The 19,018-nt window shown below is 49.5% G+C and overlaps 2 protein-coding genes across 3 annotated transcripts in view; both read right to left on the bottom strand.

Moving 5' to 3' along the window:
- The window catches only part of Ttc7b (tetratricopeptide repeat domain 7B), a 217,301-nt gene extending 214,474 nt beyond the window's left edge, over positions 1-2,827 (bottom strand). The window contains exon 1 of one of the 2 annotated variants that reach the window (XM_038336771.1): positions 2,707-2,827. In XM_038336771.1, the coding sequence (XP_038192699.1) occupies positions 2,707-2,827 (121 nt within the window). The remainder of the gene's footprint in view (positions 1-2,706) is intronic. The other variant, XM_038336772.1, reaches the window with a different exon arrangement.
- An 8,579-nt stretch (positions 2,828-11,406) lies between these two features.
- On the bottom strand, positions 11,407-12,261 carry LOC119819232 (nucleolysin TIA-1-like). The gene is made up of 2 exons (XM_038337316.1): positions 11,589-12,261; positions 11,407-11,432 (listed from the first exon to the last, which is right to left on the bottom strand). The coding sequence occupies exons 1-2, from the start codon at positions 12,259-12,261 to the stop codon at positions 11,407-11,409; spliced, it is 699 nt and encodes a 232-aa protein (XP_038193244.1).
- Positions 12,262-19,018: the final 6,757 nt, after the last annotated feature.

Raw genomic sequence — 19,018 nt, 5'->3', positions numbered from 1 at the left:
AACCACACCCCGTTCCCACACACCACTGTCTCACTCTGGCCGTCACTGTCCTGGAACTCAGAGTTCTGCCACCTCTGCCTATCCAGGGCTGAGATTAAAGGAGTGTCCACATAGCCATCCTGTTGAACCCATAACTGTGTGTGTGTTAGGCAAGCATCCCGCTCTACTTCATCCCCAGTCCGTTTTTAATCTTCCTAATTCCTGCAAGGATCTTCTTTAAAAACAAACAAACAAACAAACAAAACCCATGGTCTCACTACATAGCCCTGACTGGCCTGGAACTCAGAGATCAGCCTGTTTCTAGGTGGCCAGGATTACAGGCGTGTCACCACACTCAGTAAAGGACATTTTTAAGAGGCTCTGAATGTTAAGGGAACTGAGTGGTGAGGCAACAGGCTCCAGGCTGTTGATGCTGTGACCAAGGTCACAGAGACAGGGTGAAGCAGCAGCAGGACCGAGCCCCGGGCTGCTGGCTGCAAGGACCGCAGGCTCCGGTTGACCTGCAGGCAGCTGCCTTCAAAAAGCTGTCTTATATGACCAGTGTGAAGTTCATTTGTTTTCCTTACTGCACGTAGTAAAGCAGTGTCCCACCTGCCCAAAGCATGTGCCAGCAAACCCACGGGAGCTATAAGGGAGCCGGGACCCCAAAGCCAGGAAGACGTCCCACTAGCAGGCCCAGGAAGGCCCCATCAGCCAGGGGAAGAGTCACCCTCAAACAGCAGATACACCATTTGGGGTTTGTTTCATCCCTTTCTCTGCTTTATTTTCGTCTTTCTGAGCAGTCTCTTTGGCCTCTTCATGTCTCGGTGACCTTGCCCCATCCGTGGCTGCTCCTCACAGCGTGAGGCTTTGGGACAAAACTATCTCCCACAGTGCTCTGCTCATCCCCACCACCCTGCTCACCACACACCCTATTCTCAGCGGCAGCGGAGGCCACAGGAACCAGGTTCTGGAAGGATGGGCCCATGCATGAAAGTCCACTCGTCCACTCATTCCAGGGACCACAGAGGCTTGAGTCAGTCTGGTCTCTTCTCCCACTTGTTGTTTTCATAAACTTGTCTGTTTTCTTTACGCTACTTTTCGCGGACTACTTTCATATTTGACTCTGGTGGTCCTCCCACAGGAAGGAAGTCCACGAGGGCAGAGGCCCGGTCAGGACCTGGCACAGGTGGGCACGGGCAATACACAGGGCAGACAGCAGGAAGCGGGCAGATCTGGGAGGAAGCTCAAAAACACACTGACTCCTACCATCAACCTGTACAGAGGAGATGGAATGACTGATACGGGAGACTCAGGACAGGGATCTCAACAAGAGAAAAGAAAAGAAACTGAGGGTACAGAACTGAGACAAAGAGGGCAAGGGCAAGCTGCCTTTGGGGTTCCAGGGACTTTGCACCCTTCTTTCAAGGTGCTAACTTAACTGAGACGAACCATCATTTTCCAAAGAAAAAAAAAAAACCCTTCAATAAAAGGTATTGTAGTTGACAGTGTGCAAAACCAAAATCTTGCCCTCTCTGCATGGTGATGTGAGTATGGTCCTAAGCTCAGGAGGCAAGGACGGATGGAGGCTAGTTTGAGGGTTACGTAGTGAAGCCCACTTAAAAAGAAAACTTTTCATTTCCAGGCACTCTTTCCAGAAAATCGCAGAGACCGGCCTTAAAGAGGGTATGTGACTTCTCTAGCCGTCTGGGTAGGGACAGGCGAGGCGGATGAAACAGTCCGCGTCCTTTCTTGGATGAGCAGTGTCAGCTCTTCATTCATTCTCTCTGTGACTTAGCTGTTTGGCCCACACGGGCCCAGCCAGCCTTGGGAAGCCAGAGGTGAAGCAGGACGAAATCCTCTGCCCTCTCACGGTGCTCCTACTGCCTGCCTGTGGTTTTGGCGCGTACTAAATCTCAAGCAAATATTAACCATACTTGCTTCCAAAACAAATAAGGCCACGTGGAGTCTCGCTCTGGAATGTGATTTTGGCTGCAATTTTGGTTTGATGGGTTGGGAGATTCAGTTCAGCAAACGGGGTCGTTGGCCAAGTCCAGCCACCGGTTTCCAACTCAGACTCCGGGCTCCTGGGCACACCAAGCCCCTCAACCAATCAGCTCCATTACCCTTCAGTCTTCAACCACATCCTCACCTTTCTGCCCAATAACCTTCTCCTTGACTCTGTTTCCCTTATACTCTCCACCCTGACCTCTCTGGGTCTGCAGATTTGACATCCAACTGTCCGACCTCAAGACACACACCCCCAACCTGCCAATGCCACCTCTAACATCCTCCAAGTCTGAGCGTCCTCCCGGGGCCCTTGAATACCATATGTTTACAACATCCCCGTTCGCAGGACCCCTGAGCACACCACACACACTCTGGTGACCCCCAGATGCCAACAGGCATGTCCTAGGGGCCATGCACACACAAACACACACACACACCAGCTTCAACTTCTTGGAAGCCAAAAGGGTCTGGCCCCTGGCCTCCGGGGTCGGTGAGCCTCCCTGCCGTGCACGCCTGGACTCTGGGGCGCCGCCACCGCCCGCCGGCCCAGCAGCACGCCGCGTGACCGGAGGACCCCGCGTTCCCCAAGGGCCTGGCCCCGCGCACACCACGCGGCCTGCGCCTCGCCGCCCGGCCGCGCCCCTGCTCGCGCCCCGCGCCTCGGGCCTAGCCCCGGAGGCCTCCGCGGCCCCGCAGCCCCGGTGCGCCCGAGCGTACCGTTGGCGATGAGCTTGGCCGACAGCTGCTTGACGAGCTCGGGGATCCGCTCCCACTGGCACTCGGTGCGGCAGCGCTCGATCTCCGTCTCCAGCCGCGAGCCCGCCTTCCTGGTCGCCATGGCCGCCCTGGCCGGCCCGGCGCGCGCCCGCAGGCCCCGCAGGCCCCGCCGCCGCCGGGCCCCGCGCCGCCTCCCGCTGCGGCCGCGGGCTCGGGCTCGGGCTCCGGCTCCCGGCTCGGCGGCGTAACGGGAACGCCGGCCGGGGAAGGGGCGGGGAGCGGGCGGCGGCGGGCGCGGCGGGGCCCCGGGCGCCGCGAGGAGCGGCCCCTGCCGGCCAGGGCCGGAGCCGCAGCGGGCGGGGGCGGAGGCCGGGAGGACAGGGAGGTGAGCAGCGGGGCGTGAGGAGTACGGGATCCGCTCAGGTGCAAGCCTGGGGCTGTGTGGGGTCAAGCCAGGGTAGCCATCCCCGGGACGCTCGGGGGCCCCGCAGGCCCGGGTGCCTGGTGTGCGGGGGCGTGAAAGGCGGGCCTGCCTCGGCTCGCCCTGCCATCGCAGGTTGCCAGTGCTGGCCCGTGCCCCTCCTCAGGCTCCCCTCTGCCCCAGGCAGCCTTGGGGCCCCAAGCTGCCAGAAGGGGCGGAGACTTCTCCAGAACCTGCCCGAAGTTCCTTAAATGTATGTTGGTGGAGAGTGAGGCCCTGACAGTTGCAAGCCCAGATGCCAGCTCCCTTGCCCTCTGAAGAGAATGCCAAGTCATCCGTGAGGCTTCCTGGTCTTGACCCTGTAACGGATAGCAGGGGCATGGGTCTAAGTTGAGCATTATTTCACCTGTGCATTTAATATTTGATAGATAGTTAGAGGTTGCCTACGCTGAACTAGGCAGTGCTTTAGGGCTGTGGAAACGGAATGAAGAAGGCATCAAGCCTGCCTTGCTAGAGCTTACATTCCACTCATGGAAATGAATTAATTAAGCGAAATAAAGTAGCAAATTAGAAAGCCTTAAAACAAACAAACAAACAAAAAAAGCTGTAGAAACAGCAGTATCAGGTGAGGAAGATGAGAGCCGGGAGGGTAGGATCTCAAATGGTATGGTTAGTACGGTGTTGAAGTGACGTTTTACAGTCTTAAAGGCGAGAGTCCTGGATGTGGGGAGAAGGACAGAACATTGAGGCAAGGCAATATTAACAGCAAAGGCCTCGGGTTTACCATATTTGGCGAGTTAGGAAAAGGCCAAAGTGGCTGCAGTGGAGCGGAGGAAGGGAGTAGAGCCTGTGATCTCAGAGAGGAGCCGGTGGGAGTTGTAGTTGCTGCTGGGCCTCGTGGACCATTAGCAAGACCAGCTCTCTCCCTGGTGCGGGGAGCTCGCAGTCAGGACTAAAGAGGGGGCCTATCCGCGTGAGGAATGGCAGGCACTGCTTGCAAGGTGAACACCGCCGGTTTCGGGATAGATGGTCATGGAACGTGGCTTCAGGGGCAGTGGGATGTTGGACTCTGCAATACTGCATCTGAAAATGGAGCTGTCATTCTGGCAGGACCCTGTCACCAGGCTCAAGGGAGCACCCTCATCATCCCCTCCCAGTGTGTCTCCTTAGCTTTCCAAAGATATCAGCGAAGAGTTTCCAGTCATGCCCTGGGGCTAAGGAAGAGCAGCCTTAGGGTCCCGGTTTATCTGAGCAGAAACTGAAACTCAGCAAGGGCCCAGAGAAAAGAAGGGCCTGGGACTTGACTGGCACAGCACCCCAGGCAACCTGAGGCCTTTGGAGGCCACAGAAGCGGAGCAGATGGGGCTCAGACACTAAGGACAGCCCAAGGACAGGCTACAGAAAGCCAGAGGGAAGGAAGGCAAAGGAGTCTCCTCAGGAGCTGTTCCACACACACTTCCAAATCCTACTGAGAGATCTGTGTGTTTGCTTGGGATACTCTCCCTCTTCAAGGTCAAGGTCTCCTCAAGCCAAAGGTCACCAAAAAACCTTGTTCAGCTGACGGTCCCTGTGTGATCCAAGGACTGACAGTTTGCCTGCCTTAGTGGCATGCAAAATAACGATGTGATAACATAACTTGGCCTCCGTGACCACAGTGGAAGGCAAAGCACCAGTGTTTCCTGCCTGTTTCTCAGAGGAGCTGTTTTTCCCAGGGTGGGAGATGCCAGGCAGTGGCATTTGACCCTACCCCATCCCTGCCCCTAGTCATGTTCTCTCCCTGTCACGTCTACTGTGGAATGCAGCAGTTAGAACTTAACGATAGAGTGGAATAGATGAAGGCTGCCACTCTAACTGCTTGGTGCCTCTTAGACACCACAGTCTAGAATCAGCTATCATGCAACAAATATATGTGACTCGCTTTGGATTGCGTAGGTTTTGAGTGTATCCTCCTGGTTTCCTATGTTGGGAACTTGGCCCCTAGGGTGGACCCTAGGGTGGTGAGGGCCCTCAAAGAGGACTGGTGGGAAGATGTTGGGTCAAAAGGGAAGCTGCCCAGTAAAGGACTAATGTAGCTGTGTGGGTGGGGCCCCAGCTCTCACAAGTGGGTTGTGAGCCCCATCTCTAGCTTCCTGTTTGTTGATGTAATGTGTCCCTCGCCAACGTTGTATTAGTTACTTTCCATGGCTGTGATGTGTAGGTAGGTGGGGAAACTAAACTCAAAGCTGGGAGAAAGAAGGCGGAGTCAGGGAGATGCCATGTAGTCACCCAAGAAACAAGATGCGAGGTAACAAACCATGAGCCTTGAGGTAAAATATAAAATAATAGAAATGGATTAATTTAAGATATAACAGCTAGCTAGGAATATGTCTGAGCTATTGGCCAAAGCAGCTTCTTTATTAACCAAGGGTAATAAAACATATTCATAGCATACAGAGGGGAATCCCACAGCAGTGATGTAATACCATAGCCAAGGCTATGCATTTGATAGAGCAAGGATGAGGGACAGGAAAGGGTTGGAAGGAGGGAAAGGAAGGGGGAAATTATGATATTATATTATATTATATTATATTATATTATATTATATCATATGGACAAAATTAGCATGACCAAGGTGATTTACAGAAGGAAGAGTTTATTTGGGTTTCCAGCCCTGGAAGGGTAAGAGTCCATGATGGCAGAGCAGAGGCATAGAGGCCGAAGCAGAAAGCTGAGGGCTCACATCCTCAACCCTCAAACAGGAAGCAGAATGAACAAACTCAAAACAGCATGAGTCTTCCAACTCTCAAGTGTCCAGTGATATTCCTCCTCCAACAAGGCCATACCTCCTACGAATCCCCAAAAAGTACCACCCCTAGGAACAAAGTATTCAAATGCCCAAGGCTATGGGGGACATTTATCATTTGATCCATCGTGTGTGTGTGTGTGTGTGTGTGTGTGTGTGTGTGTGTGTGTGTGTATACTTCTACTGCACATCCTGAGGGCTTCACAAAAGCTGAGCTGAAACCAATACCACACTCTTCAGAGCTGTGAAGTAAATAAACCTTTTTTGTTTTTTTTTTGTTTTTTTTTAATAAAGGTGACTTGCCTCTGGTGTTCCACTATAGTAAAGAAAAATGGACTAACACACATTGCTACATTCCAGGCCTTCACATTCCACTGGAGCTGACGCAAACCAGAACATTTTCAGGTTATCTTCTTGAGTGACAAAATATGTGGGTACAGTGGTTGGGGGTAGGGGCTGATGAGCATGGTCAACTTAATCCATCAAAAAAAAAAAAAAGAAACTTCTGGTGTTTACTGTGTGTAGCCTGAGAGCTGGGCTCTGCAGTTTCCAAGACCCTTCTCAGCTAGGTAATATCTTCTTCTTTGCCCATTACTGGTCCTGTGATAGCCACCAGCACTTCATCCCTGAAGAGGCATAAGTGACCCATGAGAGAAGGCCCAGGTGATATCACCTGCAGGTGGTACACAGGTAAATTCAGGAGGAGGAGGTTATTCATGCTAGGTAATAGCAATTAGGTCAACATTCTCTGAGCATTCATTCATTCAGGAATTACAAGTTTGGCAAGCTTGTGAAGAATTGTTGCCTGGGGCCTTGTAGAAAAGAAGCCACATAGAAGAGGTTGGGAGGGAAGCCAGACCTAAGGCAAGATCCCTGGGAAAGAGGTTGCCAGGAACAGATAGATGGTTTGGGTTCAGAAGGTCAGGGCTGACAGGTAGCTATGGTAACAGAACCTGGAGTCCCCGTCCCCCTAGAATCAGGACAAGGCAAGCAGACAGGGGAGAGCATCAGGATGAGGAAACTGTAGGCTAGGCCAGTGTAGAGGGTGCTCCTAGGAAGGAGAGGGTGCTGCTGAGAGCAGGGGTCCGTGCCGCTGTCCTTGTTCCTGTCTGGGCCTGGTAGGCCTGAAAGTTTTCACCCAGTTGTCCACGTGGTCCCTCACCCTTCCCAGTGGACTTTGCCTCAGAACTATGTCTCAGACAACCTCCTCTGGCCATCTCTCCTCTCATTCTGCTTGGGTGTTGTTCTTGCCACCAGCTGTTCTGAGCTCACTCATTTAGAATGGATCCTTGGTCTGACTTAACTGGAGGGAAGCTGCAGGGAAGAAGGGATTTTCATGTGGCATTCTTCACTGATGTGTCCCCAATGAGAGACAAATGCCTAGCATGTAGTAAACACTCAATAAAACATGATCAAAGGGTCAGAGATGTGGCTTAGTTGGTAGAATGATCACTTGGCAGGTAGAAAGCCTTGGGTTCAGTCCTGGCCCTGCTTAAAGGCAGGCTTCGTAACACACCCCTATGATCTCAACACTTGGAGGGTGAGGCAGGAGGATCATCTTCAGCTACTAATGCATGGTGAGTTTGAGGTCAGCCTAGGGTATGTGAAATCCTGTCAGACAGACAGAAAGAGAGGGGGGGGGCAGAAGGAAGGTGGTGGGCTGACACTAGGCAGACACCCCAGGCTCGAATCTCCTGAGGATACATCCCCAGGGGCATGCGTACCCACTAACTGAAGCAGACAGTTTGAGTTTAAGAGTGAGATTGAAATCTAAAAAAAAAAAAAAAAAAACGCAATAAGACTTAAACAGGATAACAGAGAGCAATTGTAATGATATTTTATTGATTTAACTAATAAGCTTGCCTGAAGATCAGAGAAGCAGAGCAGCCAGTCTGATGGAGGAGGGTCATCTGTCTATGTGTTACTTTCGTTGGTTAATAAAGAAACTGCTTTGAGCCGGGCGGTGGTGGCGCACGCCTTTAATCCCAGCACTCGGGAGGCAGAGGCAGGCGGATCTCTGAGTTCGAGGCCAGCCTGGTCTACAAGAGCTAGCTCCAGGACAGGCTCTAGAAACTACAGGGAAACCCTGTCTCGAAAAACCAAAAAAAAAAAAAAAAGAGAGAAACTGCTTTGGCCCTTTGATGGGACAGAAAATTAGGTAGGCGGAGTAAACAGAACAGGATGCTGGGAGAAAGAAAGCAGAGTCAGGCAGACGCCTCAGGCAGATGCCATGCCACTCCTCTCTGAGATGGACTGGACGCAGGTTAAGATCTTTCCAGGTAAGCCACCACCGCGTGGTGCTACACAGATTACTAAATATGGGTTAAAGCAAGATGTGAGAATTAGCCAATAACAGGTTGAAACTAATGGGCCAGGCAGTGTTTAAAAGAATACAGTTTCCATGTAATTATTTTGGGTAAAGCTAGCTGGTGGCCAGGAGCCGGGCAGCGGGAAGCGGCCTGCTGCTGTCATTACACCCGTCACTAGAGAGTTCTTCTTTTTCCTTTAAAGAAAACATAAAGGAATTTTAATATCCAAACAGTCAGGATAAAGAATACTGGCTCTATGACCCACCAAGAGTCACTCAGGTTCTATACGGTACCAGAGAGTAAAATTTGAATGCATATTGCAAAGAAGTTCAGTTTAAAAGCCTTAATTTCCTGACCTGATACACCAGGATGAAGTTTTCAGGTTGAAAATGACTTAAATGACTGAACACTGAAATTTAAGCCAGCGGCAGCCATGTCCCTAGAACGTTAGTCAGTCTGTCATCAGGAATGCGTCACCACCACCTTCTCAACAGCAAATCAACGTGCACTTTAAGGTCTGTGCAGTAAGAACATGCTGCTAACAAAAGTCGCCAATGCTGAGTCAGAAGAAGAGAGAAACTGCACTTTGCACAAGATAAATTACTTGTGTCCTGTGCTCTATGAGTTGCAAAGGAAGTAAAATTCTTTAATAGAGAAAAGTACTGAGGGTACTAAAACAGAAACAAGAGGCTGAAGAAAAGAAAAAAGCTAAAAAAGAAAAGAAAAAGAAAAATTAGCCAAAATAGCTTCCTGATGTGTATGGATTTTTTAAATTAAAATTTTAAAAAAATATTTTGTTTAAGCTGCTTTTATTGCCTGTCCTGATCTGTAGAAGTTTACAAAGAAATAAAATTTTCAAGTACTTAAAAAATGTATTCATCTTCCATAAAACAAATTTCAATGTATTAGTACTTAAAAATACACAGTGACTTAAGGAGACATCAGCACAACCGCATAGAATTGAGCCCCAGAGAAGCGCACGTTTCGAGCTGTCTTCCTGGGCTCTGCTTTCCAAGAGGACTGGCTTAGAGAACAGGTTAGAGTGAAGTGCTCCCCCTGGAAGATGCAGGCCAGGACACGCTTCCAATTCCACAGGCCTAAGCAAAATGCGGGGAGCTCTCTGCAGGTCTCAAAACCCACAATTCACAGGGGCTCCTTCCTCTCTGATGTCAAGGAGGAGGTTGTGGTTATCACTGAAACCAAACCAAGAGACTCTGAAATGTACTAGAAATCCCAAGGCTAGAACAACGCCAGCAAAGAGCAAACCTCAAAAATAATGCCGGAGCTCCTGGAGAACAGGGACCAAAGAACCAAGTCATGCCTGCGCTGAGGAGCCTCTTCTTCGATGGCTGTTTAAGGAGGTGGGATTTTAAGGCTTTTGTTTGTTTGTTCATATTTTGGCCTCTGAATATTTTTTAAAAAATGTTTTGCCTGGCTGGCCCTTCAGGCTAATCTTGGAGCTCTTAATGAATCCCAAGCCTGACAGAGGGATATTCTATAGTTTCACTGCTATCATTTATACGCATTAAAGTGGATTTACTTCTTTAAGTAAATCTAAATAGAAAACAGCAAATTAATATATTCCTTTACATACAACTTTGTGTCTCAAAATTCTTGAAAAACAAGAACAGATGAGTTTGTATCAAAGACCATCAAAGTAAGTATGTGATATGCACATGCAAACGTAAAACCCGTCTCACGTCAACTCTTCATGACACCTTTAGGAAGGGAATGACATACAAAGCTTGCTAACTGCAAAACATCACTTGCGGAACTATCTTAGGAAACAACGCATGTAAACATGGATGCTGACCCATGACGCTGATGTGGGTGAGGACTTAGCACACTGCAGTCTCCTTAGTCACAAGTTGTTTTTAAAGTTCCTGGTAGATGGCAAGGTTTATCACAGAAGATAAAAATCCCTTTGAACAAATCCAACAGGGGATCCTTGAGGCCCCTTCTCAAATAAAAACAAGATGAATGTAATTTCAGTCCATCTGAGAAAAGCTTTCAATCTAAGTGGACATCATATTTTTTCATTTAAGAATATTTTACAGAATTTTCATAAGGCAGGATAAATTTTGTGAAGAAATGCAGATACAAAATGATATAAACTAATAATTTACATTTAAAAATTCCAAAGGGGTAACAATGGAGATGATATAGGTCACATAATGCCTACCCTTTGAAACTAACACAGACCCGTGCATATGCTGAAAGTTCTAAAGAACTTCTAGACTTTGCACAAGTGTGGCTTTTCATTTTACATCAATAGTACACGTTTTAAATCCTATCAAGAATGCAAACTAAAACTGCATGCTATGTTAGTGGAAAAAGTTCAACATTGTGCAATTTTCTGCCTCAATTCTTAAAAAGTGGCAGCAATTCCCGCATTTGTCTTTGAAACAGGATCTGAGAAACTTTATCAAAAAAGATAATGAAGGCAAAAATTGGCAGACACCCACCATCTTGTTCCTTTTGAAAACAATGTGGATGAAAAGTAATATCATGATAAAAGATGAAATCTTTTAAATAAGTACATTGTTATCTGGCATTTGTACGGACTGATCCGGTAAATCTTTAGGTAAACAGCAGCTTTCCTACCCTCCCTGTGGCGTTGAGCCCCTGGCTTCCATTCTGTACTCTGCTTTCACTGGGTCTCATACCCTGACACTCCACACCCAGCAGGATGATTAGGAAGCTGCCATTCTGTCCTTGAGGAGGCGGCACACTGTAGTTGGGTCCCATCCATGGTGCAGAAGACTGGGTCTGAATCCCTGCTGGCCACGGCTGGCCATGCATCCCGTCGGCAGGTACTTGCCAAGCATCAGGCACATACTGATCAATCGGTTGTGCATTCCCATACCACTGACCCCACTGGCCATATGCTGGTGGCTATCCAATTTGATTTTGCTGCCATTGCATGGGATTTATCATATCATATCATGGGATTTATCATATCATATCATGGGATTTATCATATCATATCATGGGATTTATCATATCATATCATGGGATTTATCATATCATGTCATGGGATTTATCATATCTTTGCCTCAATAGCATTTCACCACATGCCCTTCAATGGTAGTACCATTAAGGGAAACAATCGCATGTGCTGCAATTTCATGGGAATTGAACCAAACAAATGAATATCCTTTATCAGGGAAGACTCCAATTTCCACTATTTATCCAAACGGGAAAAAAAAAAAGTCTGAGCCGGGCAGTGGTGGCACACACCTTTAATCCCAGCACTCGGGAGGCAGAGGCAGGCAAATCTCTGAGTTCGAGGCCAGCCTGGTCTACAAGAGCTAGTTCCAGGACAGACTCTAGAAACTACAGGGAAACCCTGTCTCGAAAAAACAACAACAAAAAAAATTCCGATGCATTAGTTGCCCTGTCAGTCCCAACGTCACCCCTCCACAATACACAGCGCAGTTTCTGGGGCGAGGCTGACTTACAACCTCATCATACGACAGCTGTTTGGTGTTCGACTCATATGAAGTCTTTGGAGCTGGAGGCTTTGGGGTTGCCCAGTTAGTTCTGGTTTGTCTTTCACCAAGCCACTGGCCACCCATCTGCTGAATGGCATTTTCTGCATCCCATTTGTTGAAAAAGGAGACAAAGCCATATGGCCTAGACTTCCCCATAGCCATGTCTTTTACCACGCAGGCATCTGAAATTCTCCCAAACGGTGTGAGAGCTGTTTTGATGTCTTCAGTTGCGATTTCTGGGCTGAGGTCACCAACAAACACACGGAAGTGATTGCTCGTATCTTTCTTTTGACCGCTGGGGGTTGTTGCCTGATTTACTTTGACATCCTTCCCCATTATCTTCCGCCCATTCTTAGCAGCCAGCACTGCAGCTCCATGTCGATGCTCATGGAACTTCACAAAACAGTATGGGTCATTTCCCGCTGTATCCATAATCATTTTGCAGTTTTTACAAGGTCTAATCTGGCTAAAGAGCTGGAGGATGAGAGCTTCAGTCACATCTCGGGAAAGGTTACCAATGTACAGAGTCTTGGGCATCTCGTCCTCCATGGCTGCTCCTGTCGCAGGGGTACCTCAGAGTCTAGCCCCCTGCCCTTCGCTACCTCCCAAATCATTGGGGCAGCTATGGCTGAGGAAGAGTGGGCCTCCTCTCTTGCCTGGAGGTTTCCTTCAGCCGCAATTATACCCACTAGAGAGTTCTTTTACCTCTACCAATGCTCAGACTGAAGGGACGATCCTGTCCTCAGACTGCATCTCCAGACTGCATGTGTCTCCACCGAACCTCAGACTGCGCTGAGCTCCTGTCTCCTCCAGCCTTATATTCTTCTCTCCGCCCAGCCATACACTCCTGTCTCCACCTCCCTAGTGTTGGGATTAAAGGTGTGGGATCCCAAGTGCTGGGATCACCTTTGTGTGAGCTCTGTTTCTCCTTCACACAGTTTCAATCTTGTATAGCCCAGGGTGGCCTTGAACTCTCAGAGATCCCTATGTCTCTGTCTTCTGAGTCCTGGGATTAAAGGTGTGTGCCACCACTGCCTGGCCTCTAGTGGCTTAGCTCTGCACGCTGATCTTCAGGCAAACTTTATTTGTTAAAACACACAAAATATCACTACAAGCAGTTACTTCTAACCTTTGACCTTACACTGCTAGTAGCCTTGTAGTCCAGTTGTCAGGGCCGGGGAGTTTCTCAGCTGTCCGGGGAGGGGTGGGGTGTCCCATCTGAAGCTGAGACGGTGGGCAGCTGTGGAAAGACTGGGGCTGAGAAGGTTCATAGAGGCCGTCAGGTCCGGGGCATAAGTATTAAGGGCTGTAATGCACTTGGCTGGCTTTTAATTGTCATATTTGATGTATACAAAAATACATATAATCCAAAACCCGCACCATGAAACAGTAGGATGCAAACCAGCAAGGTGAGGCTACTGATTATCCCAGTGCCGACTGTCCCTATTTGGCATCTGCTGTACTGCACTGTGGTTGGTTGTAAGTCAACTTTCTGCTGCTTTTGGTGAGTGGATTGTGTGCTCTACACATAGTGTGGTTGGCTGCTTGGTTTCTGAGCTCCGTAAAACTTGTGGAGTTCCTGAGCTCATCTGAGTTTCACACACAACAGCCCCCCTCCCCTGTTAGGGTGTTGCATGAATCCACGGGACATCGGCAGCTTGATCAAAGCCTCCAGAGCCCAGGGTGGCCTCTGTGAACAAGACTGTTGTTCATGAAGCCACACCCATGTTGATTTTCAGAGCAGGGTTTCCAAGGATAAATGAACATAGCTCGGTGTCCCTTTTCCTTGCAGTATCTCGGGGCCCCGGCCTTTACCCTCCAACCGTCACCCGTGACTTCTGGATCCCGGAGCCCACCACAGAGACAGAATAGCTGGAAAGCTGCTTGGTGACAACACAGCAGATGCCAGAGCTGCTGGCCTCCTAAGTCACTATCCGCTGCTCCGTGCCATGGATAGTTAGGTGAAGAAAGCTGGCTGGTTGCTCAGGGCAGATCCAGAATGAGAACATTAAAGCTGGGGGTGCTTTTAGCTTTGAACTCTAGAAACACACTGGATGCTCCAGGGTGCTAAGCTACTAGCAAGGCTCACCAGAGACATCTGAACACATCAGCTTCCATTTAAAATGTAGGACACCCTCAAGTTTCCCACATCAAGAGACACTATTGCCATTGTCAGGACATGGGCAGAACTGAAATGTTTCGCTGAAATTATCTGTGGTTTACAGGCACGGACAATCAGAGAGGGAACCTTGACCTTGAGGAAGTCACGACTCCACTCTGGAAAAGCCCCGTGGCTACCATGGGTCACCGTGGGCCCATTTCTAAGCCGTCTCTCCAGGGACATGACTTAGTCTGTGTCCTCTGAGAAGGCCCAGGCTAGACCAGATCTGAATGTTACCCCTCAGCTTCATTCATGCTAACCTCACACTGAGTGTGGACACCATAGCCATCAGGTGGCTCTCTGTTCAAGACTGTGGATGGCACATGCCTGTGATGCCAACACTCAACAGGCAAAGACTGCAGGATCACAAGTCCATGGCCAGCCTGGGCTGTTTAGTGAGGCCCTAGATTAGGAAAAAAAAGAAAGAAGAAGAAGAAGAAGAAAGAGAAGGAGAAGGAGAAGGAGAAAGAGGGAGAGGGGGAGGGGGAGAGGAGGGGGAGGGGGAGGAGGAGGAGGAAGAGAAGGAGAAGAAGAAGAAGAAGAAGAAGAAGAAGAAGAAGAAGAAGAAGAAGAAGAAGAAGAAGAAGAAGAAGAAGAAGAAGAAGAAGAAGAAGAAGAAGAGATCACCGTGTAACACTGGGATAGCTTTCTGTTCCTGTATCTGGCACTTTCCTTACCCTCTCTCAGAACAGTGGAGTGGACATAAAAGTTCACACTTACATGTGTAAATGAACCCAAAGACCAGAAACTACTCAAATACAAGGGAGAATACACCGCCAGGCTCCTAAGAATGACACCAGGCTGTTCAATGACCCTCCTAGCCTATCAGGTGCAGGGCTGCTTCTTCCACACGTGGGGTGGTTTCATTTACATGATACAGTTGAGGTGATCCAGGCAAATGATGCTGAGAGTGTAGCTCAGTGAAGGTGCAGGTGTGTGCTCGTGTGCACAGAGCCCTGGCTTCAGTCCCCAGTCGGTGTGTATGTGCAGACCCAGATATACACAAATGTGGTTCATTTCACATCCAGACTTTTAAAGGGAACCAGGAAAAAGGGAGACACATCGGTTTTGAAATTTTTACCCTGATCATTTTACCCCTAATAGAAGTTAACGACGAACAGCGAGGTTCACTTGCAGTTAAATACATGGGCAGAGTGAGAAGTTGAGGCACGAACCCAAGTTATTAGGGTAGATGACAGTACCAGCTGTCACCAGCATCCCGGCAGTCACACGCCCAGCACAGGAGACCTGCACCCTGAAGGGCTAAACGGAATTACTGGACTCCTCAGGAATTTCCCGCTATGGGATCCATTGTTAAAGGATGCTCAGGTTTGCAAACCTGCCTAGGAACTCCACAGTCTGCTTTTAGGCAGCTGGGCTAGCAGAGCCTTCTAGACGTCCAATGGAATGGAGAGGAGAGGCAGCAACAACCAGTGAAAGGCCTTCCTGGTGAGGTCATGGATTCCCTCGGCTTTTTCATTGGTGGCTTTTGAGATGCAAGGGCTGGGGGCGGGGACAGCGCCGGAGCCTGGGACAGCGCTTTCTCCTTGCCTCAGCATGAACTGAGCTGAGTATTCCTGAGCAGTCTTAGTTGTCCAGAAGAGAAAATGCCCCAGGAAAAGGGGGGAAGGGGGAGTCCATTCCCACCAGAGACTGAGTTTCCTTATTTAATTTGGTACAATTGGAGGATTTTTTGCGTTTTAATCCAGTCACACATTCTTTAACTGTTTGAAGATACCATGTCTGGTCACTCTGCCCTCCCTGTGGTGACCTCCTCATCTTGAGAACCACCAACACCAGCTTTGTTCTTGTAGTTGTTTGTAACCAGGACAACAACCCAAATGACTTGGCCTGTCCGTGGGGCAGGGCAGACAGCAGAAGCGAGGCCCAGGTCTCTGCCTCCCCAGGGAACTCACTCTTGACCTTGGGTCATAGGCTCTGGACTTCCCCCACAGCAGGACAGCAAAAACCTGGGGCCTCATTGCTTTTAATAAATCATTTTCCTTTCAAAGCACTGCCCAGAATAGCCTGTGGTCACCAGAGGCTGACAGCGCTGTCTATTTTGGGACATGATTTCCTGATGACAGTAAGCTTGGATGGTGGATCTTCGTGGATGAAGGGCTCGGCAGGCATTACACTGGTTCTCCCCACCAAATGTCCTTTTTCTTTTTTTTTTTTTTTTAAAGTGTATGCCTTCATTTTATAGGACAACTGATTCACTGTCCTAGAGAATACAGTCAATGGAAAGACGGACAAGGAGAGCCCCAGCCAGCTCTCTCTCTTGAAATACAGAGAAAATACAACCTAAATACAGGGTGCTGAGAGAGTGAGGTAGCCCAGCCACCAGGGCACCTGTGCTGGCCAAGGAAGAAGGGTGTCAGAAGGGGAGAGGTTTTTGTCATGCTTTTAGCCTCCTGGGACCTTGATGACGCTCCCAGGTGGTAAGGAAGACACCCTCTCTTTAGAAGCTTTAAGTAGCAGGCACCTGCCATGCTGGACAACCTAGTGGCAGCCTCAGGCCCCTCGGAGATCAGGTGTACATTCTGCCCTGGAGACTCCAGGGGCCAGAGCTGTTTTGGAAGTCTTGTGGGCAGGACGATGGAGTTCAGCAGAGAGGCGGTGCTCTCTCAGGCAGTTCAGCTCCAAGAGATGTCCTGGCCACACAACTGCTTAGCCTGGGCTCTTCCAGAGCTGGTGGGCCTCCCGTGATTTATTCCTGCTTATCTGGCTTGGGCTTGAAGGAAGAGGCTTCCTGCAGGAGCAACAGGCCCTCGCTGGGCAAGAAGAGGCCCAGTCAGGGGAAATGGCATCAAGCAAGAGAGGTTTGCAGGGGAATAGAGCCGTGGAGGAAGAGTCTCCAAAGTTTTACTTCAGATGAAGTCCTGAGGCCACAGGGGGGAGTGAATCAAAGCTAGGTCCTGTGGGGGCATCCGGCAGCTCCTCTCGAGAGTCACACAGGGTCATGGGAACAGCAACGGCTAGGGTGAGAAGTCTTCCTGCCAGTCGGATGTCTTCCCTTTCGCTGCTTTCCTGGTGTTTTAAGATACATGGACTGGCCCCCTCAGCGGAAAACAGTCAAGTGTAGGGACGAGTTGGGGAGCTCCTATGGCTTAATTCCGATACCTTGTCAGCTATCACCTCAAGCACTATTTCAGCTGGGGTAAAACTGTCTACACTGCCAGATAAGGCTTTAAAACGATCATCCCTGGCCCCACACAGCTTTCCAGGCCGTGCCTTCGATGGGTGCAGCTCCCAGCTCTGCCTCCTGAGACAGCTTGGCGACTCAGGAGGACACTGGTGCCGGAGCACACCCTTCCCAGTTGGGAAGCTCTGGGGCTGTACTGCAGTCCCAGGGGCAGGGACAGGAGTCTCTTGGAAACAGGGTTTGAGATATCAATGGGTACGTGGAGATAGAGAGGCTGAAAGAACCAAGGGAAGACAAGGGAGGGGCAGCCCCAGACGGTCCTCCCTGCTCTCCTCTTAGGCCTCCTGTCTGCAGTGCCAAGAGCTAAGTGCCGTCACTTTTCTCTGTAGACAAGACAAACTCCCACACTCGGCTTCCTTGGGCTTGCCTGGGGTAGGGAGCAGAAAGGAGAAAAACAGCTCTCAGGGTCTGAGCTGCTAGCCGGGCACCATGGCTCTCACAGAGCGATGGACAAGCTGGGGACATGTGCCCACAGTCAGCATTTAAGAAGCACAATGCAGAGAAGGTCCAGTGAAGCTGAGAACCTAACTATCCTCAGCTCTTACCATCCTGGGTCCACAAGCCAGCACCGGTCTCCTCTGTGCCTCGTAGGCTGCGGACTCCTGGGCACCACCGGCCACGCCCAGCAGCCAGGGACAGAGTCTTAGCCTGTACCTGGGAGGCCCAATCAGCCTGCTCACCGGGCTTGCCTGTGAGCTACTCATTGGCCTCCACCCAGGCTTCTCTCCACAAGGAAGGAGAAGTTAACTTTGCTAGTTTTCCCCTTTATCCTTTTCCTTAGGTCCCGTGCTTTTATTACAGTAAGTAATAAACGCACTTTTATTACAGTAAGTGCCCACCATCCTCCTGAAGGAGGTGTCTGGATACGCATTTGCTTCTCACAGCTACTGAGTCTCTGCCACTTCCTATTTTCCACACCGCCTGACAAGTGTTCAACACGCCATCCCGGTTTTGAATGAAGGGGAACTCACTGTGGGGACTGTCATGCCAAGAGGCCACCTACCCCTTCACAACATCCAGGTGTATGTTAGAGTTTTGAAAAAGGGTTTTCGAAATGTAAGATTCCCAGCACAAGTTCCTGACATAGGAGCACAATTCAACAGCTGTTCATGATCACAAATCAATCTTAGAACACCTTAGTCGGCCTCAGAAGTCAACCCTATACTCGGTCACTCCCCATTACTCCCTGGCCCCAAGAGCCTAGGCTTTTCTGTCTCCAAGGATTACTTATTCTAACCACATCACATAAATGGCATCATACAACATATGGGCATTTGAAGCTGCCTGCTTTCACTTAGTGTTCTCAAGGTTCCTCCACGTCATGGCATGAATCCAACTGAAGGGCTACCTAACATTCCTTTGTGCGAACTCGTCACCAGTTCAACCCTTCATCAGCCCGTGTGTGGGGTTGTTTCCAGTGTGGGCTGTTGTGAGTGGGGCTGCTGTGCACACTGTGTGCGCTGTCCGACTCCACATTTTCCCTTCACTCTGGCACACGCTCAAGGGTAGAATTCCAAGGTGAATTTGTTGCTTGGATAAAGTACCATGTCCAAAAGCAACTGGAGGGAGGAAGGGTTTATTCTGACTTACGGTTCCAGAGGGACAGAGTCCATCATGGGGGAGGACATAGCATGATCACAGAAGCAGGATGCTGGCATGACCCTGGCATGACATGGCAATTTCATTGGTGTACAGGGAGCAGAGAAAATGAACAAAAAGTGGGGCAACGTTATAAAACTTCAAAGTCCATGTTCAGTGAAAACTTCCTCTTAGAAAAGTTGTACCTTCTAAAGTTTCCATAACTTGGTTTTTAACCTGCTGAAGAATTGCCAGCCTGTTTTCCCAAACTGCTGCACCATTTTATATCCTCATCAGCAAGGTGTGAGAGTTTCAGTGTCCTCCTCCGTAAAGAAAACACGAGCTCAACCCCTCCTACTCTG

The sequence above is a fragment of the Arvicola amphibius genome, chromosome 7 (assembly GCF_903992535.2).
Source record: "Arvicola amphibius chromosome 7, mArvAmp1.2, whole genome shotgun sequence".
In the NCBI taxonomy this organism is placed as follows: Eukaryota; Metazoa; Chordata; class Mammalia; order Rodentia; family Cricetidae; genus Arvicola; species Arvicola amphibius.
Note: the sequence above shows the minus strand (reverse complement) of the source record. Positions and strands in the feature narration are given on the sequence as shown.

Bases quoted from the DNA above. Each gene is read 5' to 3' on its own strand.
- LOC119819232 (XM_038337316.1), bottom strand. From the start codon at position 12,261: ATGGAGGACGAGATGCCCAAGACTCTGTACATTGGTAACCTTTCCCGA. The intron at 11,433-11,588 runs GTTGTTGTTTTT...TGCCCGGCTCAG, and splicing joins AATGCATCGGAATTTTTTTT to ACTTTTTTTTTTTCCCGTTT.